The 18,499-nt window shown below is 44.5% G+C and overlaps 1 protein-coding gene across 1 annotated transcript; it reads left to right on the top strand.

The window, feature by feature from the left end:
* Positions 1 to 3,246: 3,246 nt before the first annotated feature.
* Positions 3,247 to 3,741, top strand: LOC308297969 (high affinity copper uptake protein 1-like; the record flags this gene model as incomplete). The annotated part of the gene is made up of 1 exon (XM_080741533.1): positions 3,247 to 3,741. The coding sequence occupies one exon, from the start codon at positions 3,247 to 3,249 to the stop codon at positions 3,739 to 3,741; it is 495 nt and encodes a 164-aa protein (XP_080597659.1).
* Between the last annotated feature and the right edge of the window lie 14,758 nt (positions 3,742 to 18,499).

The raw sequence follows: 18,499 nt of genomic DNA, 5'->3' as shown, positions 1-18,499 counted from the left end.
AGTATTTATATGTCCAATTGCCTTTTTGGCAAACGCAGCTCATTATTATATCCACTCTGCCCTGCGCGCCTGTGCCGTTCTGTTACATCAACAACAAGCGTGGGCTCCTGCAATTTGCATTCCTTGTATGTTTTGATCCTCTGAGGGGAAGTCCCTTTTGAGACACAATTGCTGAACACACAAACTGACACACACCACACAAACTGATGTTTTTAAGCCTCGATTATGGGTGGTGACTGGTGACGAGTGCTGTTGCGCGCCGAGAACGGCAGAGAATAGCAGACCTACAAGCTCACAAAGCGTCGCATCCGCGACTCATTGTGAGCTTACAGGTCAGTCCGTCAGCTATACTCTCTGCGTGCGACACCGACACAAGACACAGTATGAATCTCTCTTCGCACACTCGTTTTCTTGAATCCCGTGGATAATCGCTGCTGGTTAGGCAGTTTTTGTCTAACACTTGTTTGTGTCTTTGATTGAAGCCCCCACCGCAAAATTAATTAATTCTCCTGGGCAATTTCAGTTACAGGGGGAACCCCCGCTGTCTCTGCACTTCTCTCCACATGTTTTTTTTTGTTTTGTTTTCCTCCTCTTCACTCATCAGGGAATAATGTTTGCCTTTGCTCATGTGTCGTTGCGAGTTCCCGATGCACTGTTACTGTACCAACAACTGATGTCAAACTGACTGTTTGAATATTTTTTGAACGATTTGTAGAAAAAAAGGACTGAATACACACACTGACACACACCACACAAACGGATGATTTTAAGCCTCAATTATGCAGTAACTACGTGAGAGAATTTCACTAAAATATGGGTTTAAACGTGTTACAGCTGATCAGCCAAATGAGATAAAGGCATAAAGGTGATATTATACTGATTGTATATCTGTTCTTGAGCTAATTGTTCATCTCCCAATATCATGAAGGCTAATTTGACCTGTGGGCGACACAAATAAGTCGGTGTGTCCGAAAAATGTAGTTACTGCACTCTGCCTTTGTAGGGCAGTATGGGTGGCAAGTCTGGCAACGAGTGTTGTTGCGCACCGAGAACGGCAGAGAATAGCAGACCTACAAGCTCACAACGTGAGCTCAGTCATGCCAACAGGGCTCAGCCCTATTGGCACGACGGCTGGTGCGTTGGTCTGGCGAGTGGGAGCCCCGGGTTCAATCCCCGCTTCCGTGCATCACTACACAAGCTCACAACACGTCAGTCACATCGCGGCACATTGTGACCGTGTAGATTGAATATCCGATGTAGTTTTGTAATAATAATCTATAAATGAGCAAGGAGCAAAGGTTTGTGCTTTTGTACTCCAGAAAGAAGGAAGGAAAAGGAGAGAAGGAAAGAAAGAAGGAAAGAAAGAAGGAAAGAAGGAAAGAAAGAAAGAAAGAAAGAAAGAAAGAAAGAAAGAGAGCTGCAGAATGGATCTGACAGGCAGACTGAGACAATAGCAGGCTCCAATTAATCTAACATCAAGGAAAGCTCTAACAATATTGTCAACAAAAAAGGAAAGGGACAGCACTTCCTGGAAGCTTTAATAATAGACGCTAACAAACAGCAATGAAATAAACAGACGGATGTGACGGTGGTTTGAGCCAAAATAGAAGCTCTCCCTCTGACGTGCGTGTTCATACATGAAATATGCATGCATGCACCAGTGTAAGATTTTAATTACTAGGCCTACATGATAGCCTCATGCATGCATGTTTGCGCAATGTCTTAATTAATACACAATATGCTCATGTTGCATGTTTGTGTGCACATGTTGACTGGGTACATGTGGAGAGAGGCACGTGTGTGTGTGTGTGTGTGTGTGTGTGTGTGTGTGTGTGTGTGTGTGTGTGTGTGTGTGTGTGTGTGTGTGTGTGTGTGTGTGTGTGTGTGTGTGTGTGTGTACACACTTGTATACCGGTACTATTTAAGTGACATCATGCATATAGCAGCCTGAGCAGTGATTTGTGTCACAGGGACACACACACACACACACACACACACACACACACACACACACACACACACACACACACACACACACACACACACACACACACACACACACACACACACACACACACACACACACACACACACACACACACACACACACACACGTCGCACGCATGCATACCGTAAGTATCGAATGTGATAAATACATTTTGAGGTCTTAGTCAAAGATATAAACAGCACAGAGGAGGAAGGACTAACACATTTATGTATATATTTATGTATGGATCTCCATGTATGAGATCTGTCCATATATGGAGATCTGTGCTTGAGCGACATGTACTGTGACAGAACAGCCCATACAAGGAGATATGCACGTGTCATGTTTGCACCACTCATTTCGCACCGGTGCGAAAAAGGAAAAGAAAAGGTTCAAATAGCAAATCTACAAGCCCACCAAAAATGTGGGTTAGGCTATTTTCACTATTTTAAAATGTTTTTAAAAAATAGTACTAAATTCCAAAATAAGTTTAGGCATAAGGGGTAATGCGGTGTGCAAGATGAGATATAGGGCCCTAGAGTTCAGGTTAGAACCTCCAGGTGTCCCACACTGGAAAATAGCCGATCTACAAGCGGACAAGGTAGCTTCAATGCTGTCCTGAAATGCTTCCTTATCACCACGCAAAGGAATGGACATTCACTCTATTTATGGTTGTATATTCTGTTTCACATGACATACTGTATAGTGCTTGAACACAATAATACAATATAAATCAATTGTTCTAGGCAACACAGAAGGGGGAGGTGGGGGAGAAGAGACCTTGTTCTTATTCCCACTTGGTATGTACATTAATTGCATGGTAGTCCAAGCCCAAATGTGGCGTCCATGCCAGTCTATGACAACAGTATGAAATTACTTGGGGCATATCGGTCGAATCGGTTGTTCTGAACAACCGGATCTCCATCATGTATGCCTGTCTGCAGGCATATTGGTCGCATCGGCGGTTCTGGATACCCGTCCATCTTGATGCCAGGCACCGCAGCTCTCTGATGCGTGCGCAGAGTTTGAAGACAGCCGGTCTCATAAATGGAAACGTATATGCATATTGCCTATAGATGGGCGTATCGGTCAGATTGTTGTCACTTCCCTGTGACGTCACTCAGTGTCATGAGCATGAGCTGGCAGCTGGCACGTGATATAAAGCAGATGCAACTCTCTGATTCAGCGAGCAGACATCACTACAAACCGTCGTGTGAACTCAGCGGATTACAGTCCACAGATATCAAGACACAAACACCATGGACCACAGCAGTCATGGAGGAGGTTGTGGAGGTCACGGGGGAATGGCGACGTCCTTCTACTTTGGCCACGACAACGTCGAACTTCTGTTCTCGGGACTGCGGATCAACTCGGCCGGGGGGATGGCGGGGGCGTGCGTGGTGGTGTTCGTGCTGGCCGTCCTCTACGAGGCCCTGAGGGTCGGCAGGGAGAACCTCCTGCTGTTCCTCCAGAGGAAGAGGAGGAAGGTGAAGAAGACTGTTCCAGACGGAGGAGCCGCTGACGATGAAGAAGACAAGACCGCCGTGGGCCATAAGATGCTGAGCCTCTCCCACATGCTCCAGACGCTGCTCCACGCGGTCCAGGTGGTGGCCAGCTACTTCCTCATGCTGGTCTTCATGAGCTACAATGGGTACCTGTGCGTGGCCGTGGTGTCGGGGGCCGCCGCGGGATACCTGCTGTTTGGCTGGAAGAGGGCGCCGGTGGTGGACGTCACAGAGTACTGCCACTGTTGAATTCACAGTCGGTCAGTGTTCGTTTCGTTGATTTAAAACTATGACGAAAAACCTCCGTCGACCACCTTTTCTTCAGAAACGAAAAAATAAAAAATAAAATAACTGAGCTATGATGACTTAAACCACTGTTTGGCAAACAGTGGGTGGGAATCTATTTGCGGGTCTTGGACATATTTTTATGGGTCACAAGTTTTCGTTTCCTACATAGAAATAATCAAACAGGGGTGCCTGCTGGCCTACTGGTCCAGGCACATACCACTTAGGCATTGCCACACATCTCCCCATTTCCTGTCAGTCTACTGTCCTATCCAATAAAGGCATAAAAGCCCAAATCTTTAATAAAAAAAGAAATAATCAAACAAAGTACTGAGGGCGCAAAGTACTGTGGGCGCACACCAATATTGGTGAGGTGCTGCTGACCTTGGTAGGGAAATATATGCAGGAGAAGAGAAAGGCCTCACTCTCGTAGCCACGATGCAGTATTTATTTACAGAAAGGAAACCCAACGTTTCGACCTCACTAGATCTTCCTCAGGGGAGATTACATAGAAATAAGAAGAAAAAAAAAGTTTCCAGAATAAATGAAAGAATTGCAATTCGTCTAAAGATATAATATCAAACCCATTCCATTAAAAAGAAAAGAAAAAAAGAAATATAAAAGAAAATGAAAATCTACATCTCACGCTGCTGCTTCCTGCTTTTCTGACATCTAATAGCTGATATATTTGATGCTGATATTGATATTAAATTAACTACTTTAGCTGGGGACAAAATGGGGCCTCCTCAAGGATCCAGGGTCCCCGGAAGCCACTTAGAGGACCACTAATAAAAAGATTGAACGCATTGAAATAATTATAGTGATGAAAAATATAACAAGACAGGGGCTAATAATAGCATGGCTTCGATCACAGACTGACAAAGTCATGTATTGCATCCGTATGACGCATGACATATCAGCCCAATTCGAGCTCCTTTGACTTTCCTTTATAAAACACATTAAAGGGCCTCTCTGTGGTGAGTTTGCATGTTCTCCCCACATAGGCCCTCACACAAAAACATGCAGTAGTCCTGGTTTCTATACTACCTCCCCCTAGCCAGCCGGGTGCTCCCCAATGTCCCCTGGCGCGGCAGGGGGAGAGCAGAAACCAGGACTACAGGTTAGGTAGTCACCGGGTGAGAAAAATGGGTTGCAAAAAACATGGGATAAAAAACATTTAGAAAAAACAAACAAAAAAAAAACACATTAAAATAAAATAAATGTCCATATATGGCTATTCCCCAGAATCCCTAGAGATCCCTGATGTCATCAATATTAAGCCCATTTCTAACAGAACTTCAAATGGGAATGCCCATGTATGGACAGAGATCTCCATGTATGGACATAAAGGGATTGTATGTATGATGTCAGATGTGATAGACGTCATAGGATTTTCACATAACGAATAACTGAGTAAGCATGTCTGGGGTCTCACAGCATATCTCCATCCCATATATGGGCATTCCCTGACCACACTTGCGAATTAATTACGTCCTTGTCCGTTTTATGCCCATATATGGAGATCCCAATGTTATCGACATTAAGAGCATATCCGGGAATGCCCATATTTGGTAATGCCCATGGGCATGTTCTGACATAACATTGTTGACTATCATGCAGGGGTCTCCATATTATATGGGTAACTGGTCTGATATACATCACTGGCCAGATGGCCAAGAATTGGCACGACGACGTCGCCCTAAGGCGTCTTACTAGTAATTTATATCCGCAAAGTAACTAGTAACTAAAGTTTACTAATAATTGTAGTGGCATAAAAGTACAATATTTTCCTCTGAGATGTAGTGGAGTAGAAGTAAAAGTACAGTACAGTTAAAGTACAGTACTTAAGTAAATCAACTTAGTTACTTTCCACCACTGCGTGTGCGTGTGCGTGTGCGTGTGCGTGTGCGTGTGTGTGTGTGTGTGTGTGTGTGCTTTTGCATTAGTTATATGCCAGGCAGTGACCTGACAGAGAGGGAAGGGGTCATGAATCTGATGCAGTCAGTTGCTGTTAATCAGGCTGGCCGTGACAGGCCAGCGTGTTTTGGCGTGTGCATGTGTGTGTGTGTGTGTGTGTGTGTGTGTGTGTGTGTGTGTGTGTGTGTGTGTGTGTGTGTGTGTGTGTGTGTGTGTTGTGTGAGTGTGCGCCAGGCACATGCACACATAGACATCAAAGGGGGCTTGAGCCCCTGCCCTTTTATCCGTCTCTAAAAAGTGCCCGCTCCAGACCATGAATGCAGTTTTCACTATGGTGAAAGAAATGCAAATGCCCTCTTTCCATGCCATACCTGAACAGCATTCAAGAGAATTGCCTTGTCTAAACTCTCCTGACTCACTTGACTATGCTTGGTTCAGTGTGGTATCAAGCATCGAAAAATAGCAGACCTCCAAGCTCACAACGCGTCGCAGTGCGACGCGTTGTGAGCTTGGAGGTCAGCTATTTTCGATATTTCCACCAAAAGGCCCTTTTATAAATGTCAGCCCCTGCCTCTCTAACATTCTCTGCACATCCCTGGTATGCACGCATGCGTGTGTGTGTGTGTGTGTGTGTGTGTGTGTGTGTGTGTGTGTGTGTGTGTGTGTGTGTGTGTGTGTGTGTGTGTGTGTACATCACCCTGCCTGCCCCTCATTTTTTCATCCCTACATCCGACGCAGTGCCACTCGCTGTCCCCGTCAACTATGAGACCAACCTCACGCACCTTGTCATAGGTTGGAGGCACGCAGAGAACAAGTGGGACAACACAGCCATGCTGACATGACAGCCTGGGATAATCATAGTAATAAAGGGGTTGTTGTACAATGGTTCATTGTAAAATGAGAATTAAAAAAATATATATATATATCTCACAGCGCAGCAGAATTCCAAGGATTCCTGAATCTCATCCACATCTGGGCAGGGAAGATAATGTATTTTTGTGTGTACAGTACGTTTTACTTTTTGATCCTGAGCACGCTTTTAGCGCATTGGATTTGCTTCAGATATCAGGAACCGACTTTCGCTGGAGGGTGACTAGCAGGGGGAGTGTTGTGCTCATGTAAAGGGGATTTGCAGCCATGATTTGTGCATGTGCGCCCATGTTCTTTCCCGAAAGTAATTAAAGCTTCGATATGAGCAAACCGAAATCCTTTAGCCAATCACTTTTGTGTCTGTGGCGATATGATTGTTGCCTACGAGCTTACACTCCTAATTACACTTTAGCTGTGTGTCTTTTTGGAATATAATAAAGGCAGAATACTCTGGTTGCCACTCAGCCACCGCAGTCTGGAGCGGCGGACATGCTGGCAGGAGCAGCCCCGTTGATGGACATCTTTAATTAGCCTGCCTCGACAGTGTGTGTGTGTGTGTGTGTGTGTGTGTGTGTGTGTGTGTGTGTGTGTGTGTGTGTGTGTGTGTGTGTGTGTGTGTGTGTGTGTTTTCCCTTTGTTTCATTCATTCTGAACTACCAGTGATTGGGTCAACTCGATTTCGGCACTGTCCCAAATCTGCTAAGGAGCCATTTGATGTGGCCGGCTTAAAGTGGTGCGGGCGCCAGTCTCCATGACGATAAGAGATGTGTGTAGAGGCTTACGGCGCTCCGCGGAGGGATAGGAGCTTTTCATTAGATTTAATCTGACCTTTACAAGGTCTACGGGAGGGGTTCTCAACATGTGGGCCCCACTGGTGGGCCGCGGGGGTACTGCAAGTGGGCCCCCAACTAATTTTAAAGTAAGGAAATAGCCAGCACACAATGAATGTCCTTTTCACGCAGTTTTTTATTTACCTCAGATAGAGACAACGGACGTGTTTCAATCTAATAGGTTCCTCAGCGTTGATATATTACAACTGGTATAGCCTCAATGTGTTGTTAATTTTAGCATTACATCCAGCTTTAGCATTTCCCCAAGCATGGCGTTTTATGTGGGTCCACCACTTTATTAAGGTATTTCAGGCCCTCAGAATCCTCCAACCACAAATAAAGTACCTACGCAGCCACGCACAATATAAATCATATTACACACACAAATACTTTATGCATGGGTATGTACACGGGTGCGCACACACACACACACACGCGCGCACGCACGCACACACGCGTCCATCTCAAATCTTCTTATGACTACTGTACAGTACACAGCGACAACTCTTTACTCACAGCCTGCCAAAGTTGACAGCTCATTAGACTGAGGGATTTTCAACCTTTTCATGGAAACGGCACTTAAATTCCCGGGTTCTCCTGGTCCCCACACATACACACACACACACACACACACACATCCCCGTTATCCCCACATGCCTGCAAAATTTGGCACGGGGAAAAGGGGAAAGGAAAACGGCGGGTAGAGGGGGGAGAAAAATCTTATTAAACAAATTCTCTAAAGCATTGAGACCAACTGGTATGGCGTGCACTGATAACAGCTGGCCATTTTGGAGTGTCACCTCGCTTTGGCAGCCCGCACCACTGCAGAGGAGGAGGGAGAGAGAGAGAGAGAGAGAGAGAGAGAGAGAGAGAGAGAGAGAGAGAGAGAGAGAGAGAGAAAGAGAGAAGAAAAAAAATATAATAATAATGGTTTAATGGCTCTGGCCTGCAGATTCGAACACTGTTATTTTGGCAACTTTTTAATTATCTCCAAATGAATGGATTGATAGGGCCAGTTCATAACGAGACACCAGATAGGAGGAGGAAGTTCTGTTGAGGCAGTGTTTTTTTCTTTTTCTTATTCTCTCGTTCCATTTCCCTCTCACATGAATAGATATCTCAGCGAGATGAGCATCCACAGGAAGCCATTTGAAAGTTTTCATGGACAACTTAGCTAATGTTTAATTTAATATCTTACCTCTGGGGGGGAGCCGAGGTTAATGTGCTGCTTGTCTGTGTTGTTCCGTAGTGTTATCAGGAAGGAAGCTTGAAGTCAGCGCTATACAGTATCAAAATGTGCTTTCATCACTTAAACACTCCCAGGCTATGCACAGCAAAAAAAATCTGGAATGTTAATGTAACCCTTAGGGGTCAGCTTCTACACTATCAAGAGTCAAATCTGCACCCCGGATTTGACTGCAGTGCAAGGCTTTTTTATTTGTATTTTTTCTGTATGAAGAATTACAGCAGTGATTGGGAAGTCACTTATTATACTTTTCAAATGTAGTGCAAGTTCACGGCATCTCTTTGTGACAAATGTGATTTTGTATTTTCTTTATTTTCCAGCAAGAATGATGCGCGACACAAACATTCATCTGCAAATGTAATTACTGCTACATTAACTTAAGAAGCGTCAGCATCAATACAAATGTTGTTGAGGTAAACATGGCTCATTGGAGAGTGGTGCTTTCTTGTTGACTGAAAACTCTACTCCAGACTCCAGTATTTCGAGTTTACTTAACCAATACTTTTACTTCTACTCCACTACATCTCGGATCCAGATATTGTACTTTTACTCCACTTCATTTATTTGAAAACATATAGTTAGTTACTTTGTAGATAGTTTGAATTCCTTGATTCTGATTGGCTGGTTTCCCTTTAATTGCTGTGGTATGTGAAACTATAACGCACACCTTTAATCAGTTTATATCAAACCCAGGTGGCGTTATTTCTTTCCACAGTGTTGTGAAGCTAGACTAGAGAACTTGACATATTGTGGGCTATTTTTGTGATTTGTGTGTGACTCTAGTATGACAAGGTAGTGCGTTCATTTACAAAAAAAATACATTTAAATATGAAGATACAAGGTTTCGGCCTGACAACGACCACAATATGCAATTCGAGGTGCAGATTTCTAGACGAATCGTACCATAAGGAAGAAAAGAAAATAGCCCATCCATAGTACTACACCACCAACTGGATTTATTCAAGCGCTCTCTCAGCATTTGGAGCGTGTGTACTGCGGGCCTGTTCTCTGCAGAGGGACGGGATGAACAGCAATGGCGCCACAGCAGACAGGAAAAAGTTCCAGCGCCGCTCAAAGTTGACAGCAATGCAGCAAATCTCATTCTATCCCATTTAGTCCCGAAAAATTGGGACGGAAAAAACGTGTTTAGAAATATATGTATTTGACCGCCGACCCATCTCAAAATATTTTGTTCCAGGGACGTTTTGATAAACGTTTGCCCGCTAACTCTCCTATGGTACCAACATCAACAGCATGGAATTGCTGACAAAATTTTAAACAATAACAAAATATTCTACGTTTTGGATCTGAGACATATCTTCAAAATTGTGGTCCAATGCTGAATAAATAATGGACCTTGATGTGAAAAGGGTTGAAAACCACCGTACTACAGTACAGGTTTCAGAGTGTACAGTAGCTCCTGTTGGATACAGCGGATGAGAACACGGTGAAGAAGCTTAACCAGCAGACTGTGAAGAATTAGATGAGGTGGAAAACAATAGCAGTATTATTTTGGCAGCTTAGTAGTGGCATATCAAGCAGAAATAAAAAGGGACATGGAGAAATTTCCTCGTGCCGTATATTTATGCTATAGCATTCAGAGCAACACTTTAAAGAGGGGGTGCCATAGTTTTGTATTTTTTTCTGGTTTTCATGTGCCTAGGAGGTTGACAGTACTTCATTAGACCCCCTGGTGTGGTTGTTATGAGCAACAGTCGACCTGAGCAGTCGACCTGAGCAGTCGCATTTTCGCTCCGTCCAGGGACAATGGAAAGGAAGGATACTTTTTCTTATTTTTTTCCTATTGTTTCTTTTAGGTTGACAGTACTTCATTAGACCCCCTGGTGTGGTTGTTATGAGCAACAGTCGACCTGAGCAGTCGACCTGAGCAGTCGCATTTTCGCTCCGTCCAGGGACAATGGAAAGGAAGGATACTTTTTCTTATTTTTTTCCTATTGTTTCTTTTATGGTTTACCGACTCGTGGAACGCTCATAATTGTATATACGGAGAATTATGTGCGGAATGGAGAGGAATCACGCAGTGTTTTTTTTCCTTCACGTTGGATCGGAGCCAAAACATCTCGGCTTCGGTAAACTGACGGTCCTTGGGACGCTGCTGCTGACTAAGAACAAACCCCAGATAGGCAGAATGGACAGACGGTCCATCATTTACTTTATTCTGCTTCTTTCTGGTGATATTGAGGTTCATCCAGGTCCCGTAGTCACTCGGCAAGCCGCCCGTCTCACGAGGGAATTACAGCTGCTTTCCGAGACAAAGAACCCCAGCGGAGGAAACATCGACACGGGTTCTACTGGTGACGAGTGCTATGGCTGCCCACGCGGCTCTCTACAGCAAAGCTCCAACATTGAGGCTACTCGTGACCAGCTCGCGGCCGTGGTTTTCGAGCCGCCGCCCGATAACAACAGCGCCGACGTGGACCTGGATGTCCCCCTGCCGCCCCCCCTCGTCACCGAGGATGCTGGTGCCCAGCTCGCAGCCGCTGGATCGCCGGTGATGTCCGTCGAGCCGGATGCCCCCCCGCTGGTCCCGCCACCCCCCAGGGATCGTGATCAGCTCGCAGCCGCTGGATCGCCGGAGATGTCCGTCGAGCCGGATGCCCCCCCGCTGGTCCCGCCACCCCCCAGGGATCGTGATCAGTCGTGGCTGGCGCAATATCTTGGCTTTGAAGCTGTCGGCGCCGCCACACCGACACCCCGTGCGGTCGAAAAGGCATGGATCTCCTCCTGTTTGAGCTCACAGTCAACACAGGAACCTGAGCTCACCCCCACACCCACCGCTCCCACACTTCAGTCTCAACTACAACCGGACTATGATGACCACCTCCCCCCCACGACAAACTTTCCTGTCTCGGTCGAAGACAAAGAGCCCCCCTGCTCCGACGTTGGTTCGATCACTACAGAGAACATGCACTCTGTTGTTTTTGCTAAACCAGGTCTTCATCATGTCCATTTAAACATCAATAGCTTGAATCCCAAAAAGCTGGAGTTAATTAAGGGAATGTTTCATGACGGTAGGGTAAAGATTTTATCCTTCTCTGAAACTAAACTTGATGACTCGTTTACGGATGCTAGCATTGAAATTGCCAACTATACTGTAATCAGAAATGATAGAAACAGGTATGGAGGCGGAGTTTGCATGTATGTACATAATGATGTCAATTTTATGCCCCGTCCAGACTTACACCACAGTTCTCTTGAAACTGTATGGATTGAGGTAATCTTTGAACATGCAAAAAACATACTAGTATGCGCTGTCTATAGACCACCTGATCAGAATGACTTCTTTGAGCTGTTTGATGAGAGCTTAGCAAAGGTGGACGGTACTGAGTGTCACATTTTGGGCGACTGGAATGTGGACATTTTGCGTAAAGACGCACCCATGTTCAAGTCCTTTGATGGGTTATGCAATCAATACAGCCTCACTCAGCTTGTCACAGTACCCACCAGGGTGACAGAGCACTCTCAAACCCTCATAGATCTCGTCGTAACCACTGACAAGTCCAAAGTCACCGCTAGCGGGGCTATTGTATGCGGTCTTAGTGATCATTATATGATCTACTCTACCCGAAAAATACACAAACCCAAAGCTAGTGGCCACAGAACTGTCGTTGCTAGAAGCCTGAAGAACTACTCCAGTGAGGCTTTTAATCTCAAACTAGCGGGTGTAGACTTTTCCCCAGAGCTGCAGTGTACAGATGTCGAGGAAGCATGGTGCGGTTTTAAAACCAAATTGACCGATGCTCTAGACGACGTGGCCCCCTTGAATACCACCAGGGTTAAAGCCCGCCAAGAGCCATGGTATAACTCAGATATTGCAGAATCAGCTAAACTCAGAGACAAAAAATACGATGAAAAACGAAAGTGCTGCAAAAAGCTCAAGAAAAAATTCAACCATGACCTCAAAAAACAAATTGAGCATCTTACTGCTCAATGCAAGAGACTTAGAAACCAGACAACCGCCCTAGTTAGATCCGCCAAAAAAAACTACATCGACGACAAAATCGATGAATACAAAAACAACCCACGAGACCTATGGAAGTTGCTTAACAACCAATTAGGCTTAAAATCAAAAACCATATGCCACAACATAAACATCAAAACGGACGCCGCTCTCATTTCTGACAAAGGTGAAGTGGCTACCCATTTTAACAAAACCTTTACCACCACAGCCCGTTCACTGGTCAAAAGACTGGTCGCCCCATCTGGGCGGTATGGTGAAGAATTTGTTAATACATTCTACAAAAAACTGGGCGTCAGTAAAGACAGCTTTAAACTTTCCACAGTGACAACTGATGAAGTGTTTAAAAAATTGAGCGCCCTACCTCAACACAAGGCCACTGGCCTTGATAAAATCCCAGCTAGATTTCTCAGAGATTCAGCCGCCACCATTGCTCCAATCATTACCCACATAATTAACCTTTCCATCGAACAGGGTCATGTCCCCCAGGACTTCAAACTAGCAAAAGTAACCCCCCTGCATAAAAAAGGTAGCAAACTAGACCCTGGAAACTACCGCCCCGTTTCCATTCTTAGCTCCATATCCAAAGTCATGGAGAAAATAGTCTACGAACAGATTGCAAGATATCTCGATGAGAATAATCTGATTTACGAGTTCCAATCTGGATTCAGAAAATCCCATTCCACTGACACATGCCTTCTCTATTTGACTGACCAAATCAAACGCGAAGCGGATCAGGGCAAGTATAGTGGCATGGTCATGATGGACCTCCAGAAGGCATTTGACACCGTGGATCATGCTATTCTGATTGAGAAACTAAAAGCCATCGGTCTTGACAGCGCAGCAGTGAGCTGGATGCAATCTTACCTGGTGGGGAGGGAACAGGTGGTGGAGATTAACGGTACCCTGTCCCCCCCCCTCCCAGTAAGCTGTGGAGTTCCCCAAGGTAGCATACTGGGACCTCTGTTGTTCCTAATATACGTGAACGACATGGCATCTGCTTGCGACTGCAACCTGTTCCTGTTCGCGGATGACTCGGCTCTCCTAGTCTCGGGCAAGGACCACTTGCAGGTTGAAAAGACACTTAACTCTGAACTGAGTAAGATCTGCACATGGCTTAACGACAACAAATTATCAATTCACCTGGGCAAAACCGAGTCCATCCTCTTTGGATCAAATCATAACCTCAAAAAGGTAGAGAACTTCACAATCAAAGTGGGTGATAAGGTCATAACACGAAAAAACGAAATCTCCTACTTAGGATGTATCCTTGAAGCTAATCTTTCCAGCGAAAAGATGACTTCAAAAGTAATACAAAAAATCAACCAACGAACTCGTTTCCTACAGAGGATCGCCCCAATGGTCAACTTCAACACACTGAAGACCATAGCTGGTGCAATAATCCAGCCCCTCTTTGACTATGGAGTCCACGTATGGTATCGTGACGCCCCACAAGCCCTAAAAACTAAACTCCAAACAGCCCAAAATAAACTAATTAGGGTCCTGCTTAACCTTCCCAATCAGACTCACCTCACCGCTACTCACCAGTTAAGAGTGGGGTGGCTCAGAGTAGATGACAGAGTACAGCAACTTGCAATGGGCCTGGTGTACAAGATACACTACACCACTATGATACCCAAGTACCTGTCAAAATACTTTATAAACGTTAAGGATGTCCATAATTACAACACCAGAGGCAGTGCCACAGATCACGTTCAACCCAGAGTCAACTCAAAGAAAGGGTCGAACTCGTTCTTCTGCTACACCACAAAAATGTGGAATGCCTTACCGAAGGCCATAAAGGAGTGTGGATCACTAGCATCCTTTAAAATTGCCCTAAAAAACCACTTACAGGCAGCAGCCGTTCACAACTGGTAAAAACCTAGCCCAACCCTACCCTCCCTGCCCCTTCCTCGTATATACTGTACATACTGATTGTTTAGACTTACTGTTACCTGCCCCTTCCTTGTATATATTGTATATACTGTACTTACTGATTGTATAGACCTACTGTTTTCTTTTTTTCTTTACATATCTACTGCATAGTACTGTGTTCTATTTGTCTGTCATTCAATGTTATATGAGATACTTTAATGGTTTCCTGTTGAAATAAGCTTAGTCTTTTCATGGATCTCCTTTTAGTAGACCTTGTACCAGTGAACTGTACCGTCATGAATCTGTACATTTTCCTATGCAAACTTCTAATAAAGCCTTCAATCAATCAATCAATCAATGATGTATTCCCTTCGTATTTTGGATTTCTTTCTCGAGGCTGCCACCTTGTGGGTCAAAAGTGCCGATCCAAAACCACAGATAGAGTGACATCACTCTATCTGGAGATAATCATCCCCTCCCCTTTTACCATTCACCCAACACACGTGGGTGTGGCTAACTTCAGCAAAAAAAAAAAAAAAAAATTGCCCCTTAATGAATCTCTATTATAGACATTCTATATTTAACAACCAAGTCCCCCGCTCAAACGAAAACTTCCATAAACTGAAGTGAGACCAAAACAGTGAACTAAGTGAAAAAGATAAAACTGGGGCTAATGAATGGAACTCGTGGTTGGCAGCGGCATCTCAGGATCCATCTGTTGTATCAGATGATGTTGTGTGATCATTAGCGAAACGGACGTGATACTGTGTGGGCAAGCTATGAAGTCCGCCGCCGATGCCAATGTGCTTGGAATGCTGATTAAGCAGCAGAACACGGGCCCTACGAGGTAATGCCAAGAGGCTGTGCAGAAAACAACTCCACGGTACTTTGAGGGAAGGAGGATAGTTTGTGTTTGTCTTTGGATCCCATTTCCCACACTGCTCTAGAGCAGGTGTTCCCACACTGACCCCCAAATCAGGCCACGGCTGCTGCTCAAACAAAATGACAAAAAAATGAATCCGAGTTGAGGTTCCATATAGCCTATACCAAACCACAGTAGACAGTATCACTTCAAACACTTCAAGGCTGCTCAACAGCGCCGCTTGTAAGTTTGTTCGCCTAGCGTTATTGCGGCCGTTGAGGCTGTACTGAAACGGACAGACAGATATGGATGGACAGACATACTGTACAGTACAGTACACACGCAGTCAGTTGTTGGCATGGCTGACACTGCTCAATAAAACAGGGAAAATGGCAAATCTACAAGCTCAACGCACATTTTTGCTATTTTCTTAGGGTTGTGGACTATTTAAACAATAATGACATTGCCCAAAATAGGCAGTGAAACGGTTACAATACCGGTAATCTATGATTTTTTATAGATATTTGAATATTATTTATATTTTATATCCCCCCACACCCCCTATTAAAAACCTGTGCTCTCTAGAGTGCGCTGGCAGTTGTCAATTTGGAAGCCAACATACGTGTTGGAGGGGGTGACATCTCAACATACAAACGTGGGGATGCTGGTTCCTTTGTCAAAGTGCTTATATTTGCCAAACAAAACGTGAACGGAGGGAAGGAAACCGTTCCAGCCAGGGATTTGGGTGATGATCAAAGGTTGATTGTGAGGCAGATGGAAAGCATCCCTGAAAGAATCACATCCTTTTGTGAGCTCCATGCTACTCTACATGTTGAGCATCCGCGCTGTGGTGACATGAACCTTGCGGAAGAAGGCATAGGCCTATTTACTTTACCACTCAGACTTAATAACATGGCAATTCATCAAACTCTCTCTCTCCGTTCCTTCTTTGATTGCGTTTAATGCGTTATATGATCTATAATGAAGCAGAAATGTCAGGACGTGACTGCCGCTAATGATAACAAACAATGTTGTTGTATGTTCAAGGCCGTAGAAAAAGAATACACTGTAACTAAGAGCGGTCTGATCAAGTGGCCTCCTACTCTTAAAAGGGTCCATTTAGACCAGGGGTCTTCAACGTTTTCAGGCCAAGGACCCCTTATTTGAGAGAGAGATGAAGCAGGGACATAAATTCCATATAGTTTCATTGTTTGACTGCAGATTCATGTCAATTTGTGTTTTCAGATATTTAACCACTTGAACCGCCAATAAGTAATTAAAAGCCTGGGATCTAAGCTCACAACGCCTTGCGCTGCAATGTGTTGTGAGCTTGTAGATCTAGGAACCGCTAGGTTCCCAGTTCGATCGCGGGCTCCCCCAGAGTAAGCTTTCACTGCTATGATAGGCCTACTCAACTGTATCTGATCACCACACCTTCCACTCAGCTCCCTCCTCAGTCCCTTGTCAAACTGCCTCACTGCAATAAAAGCCTGGATGACGCACTAACCTTCGCAAACTAAAGAGTTCAAAAACAGAGCTCATGGTTGTGCTGCTCCAGAAGGTCTGATATTTTCTACAGCTCCATCTCTGGAAGAGAGAGAAAAAAAAAAGAGTTGCGTCACGGCAACCACACTTGTAATTTCCCAGAATTGCATCTTTCTAGTTGTCTGTTGTTTTGTTTGGTTGTTTGTCCATTGGTTTTGTGAAGCGTCCTTGGGTTCATGAAAGGCGCTATAGCTATTATTATTATAAAAAAAGACGATCTGCAAGCGCACAAACGTGCATTGTGAGCTTGGAGGTCGTCTATTTCCCGTCATAATATGTCGGAGCATGAAATTAGGCATCAGACTAGCCACTGTAATTGCTGCATTATTCTCTCCTAAGCGAGTGAGTGCGCGTGCACTCGCTTGCGCGTGCGTGCGGGTGTTTACACTGCCAAGCTCAATTTATCGATAGCAGTTACCACCCTGAAGGACATTGGCATCTCAAAGGTCTTCTCGGGAGTGATGGATTGTCAAAGTCTGCGTTCATGAATCACCCCATTAGTATAAGTCATCCAGGACAGGGTAATTGAGTTTACCTGAAATGCTTATGTCCACACTCACTTCATGTTGGACCAAAGTGATATTGACAGGTTTAAAAAAGAAAGAAAGAAAAAAGATAAAGTTGGATATAAATAGTTGGACGCCCTATAATGTTCCTGTGTATAGGGCATAGCTGTGGGTGTGGTTTTCTGGTGAAAAATCTGCCATTAATTCTTCTCATAGAGATTTAAAAAATATATTTATATCAATTATTTTAAGCCTACAATCAAGCCATCTGGGATCCTGGTGAACCATGGCCATAAAACTGACATGAAAATCGCTAAACAAAGGGCATTTATTACATTTAGTCAATATGTCAATTATAAATATTCACTTTTTTCCTTAACAGAATCAAAGGTTTTATGGTCATGATTCTCCAGGATCCTGAATGGCTTGATTGTAGGCCTACAATATGTGTTATACATGTATATTTTTTAAATCTCTATGGGCAAAAGAGAATCGCTGTTTTCTTTTTTCTTTTTTTAGCACCAGGAAACCACAGCCACCGCTATGCTATAGAAGCACTGATGACCAGGGTTTGATTTATAATAATATACAATATAAATATTAGTATTAGTGGGAGTGGGAGCACCACACTGTGGTACTTCTCACACATGCACCGCATCTGTCACTCTGTTATCTCTATCCTGTATATTAGCCAGTGATGTAAAGTAACTACAGTAAGTACATTTACTTAAAGGCCAGTCTCAGTGGCTCACTGTGCTAGGCATTAGACTGGTGATCCATTTACTAATTAGGGTTGTGCTTGGTCTTCCACCTCAGACCTAGCCTGGCGGGGCCCGACGTTATCTGCGTTCACTCACTCATTCCTTCCACAGTATAACGTCTGGCCTTCGGCCTATTGGCAGCTTGAAAAGTGGGCGGGAGTACTTTCCTTGACAGACAGACTCCTCTAACCAATCAGCGTAGCAAAACATCTCTCAGCCAGGAAGAACGGCAAACAAACACGTTTTTTCGGCCGATGAACTCCGCTAGCGCATCCCCTGTGTTACTTTTTAATAGTTGTAATTGATTCCAACTCTGAAATAACTGCACTTA

Source organism: Nannobrachium achirus (assembly GCF_963921795.1).
Source record: "Nannobrachium achirus genome assembly, chromosome: 14".
Classification (NCBI taxonomy): Eukaryota; Metazoa; Chordata; class Actinopteri; order Myctophiformes; family Myctophidae; genus Nannobrachium; species Nannobrachium achirus.
This window is presented reverse-complemented; position numbering and strand designations above follow the sequence as displayed.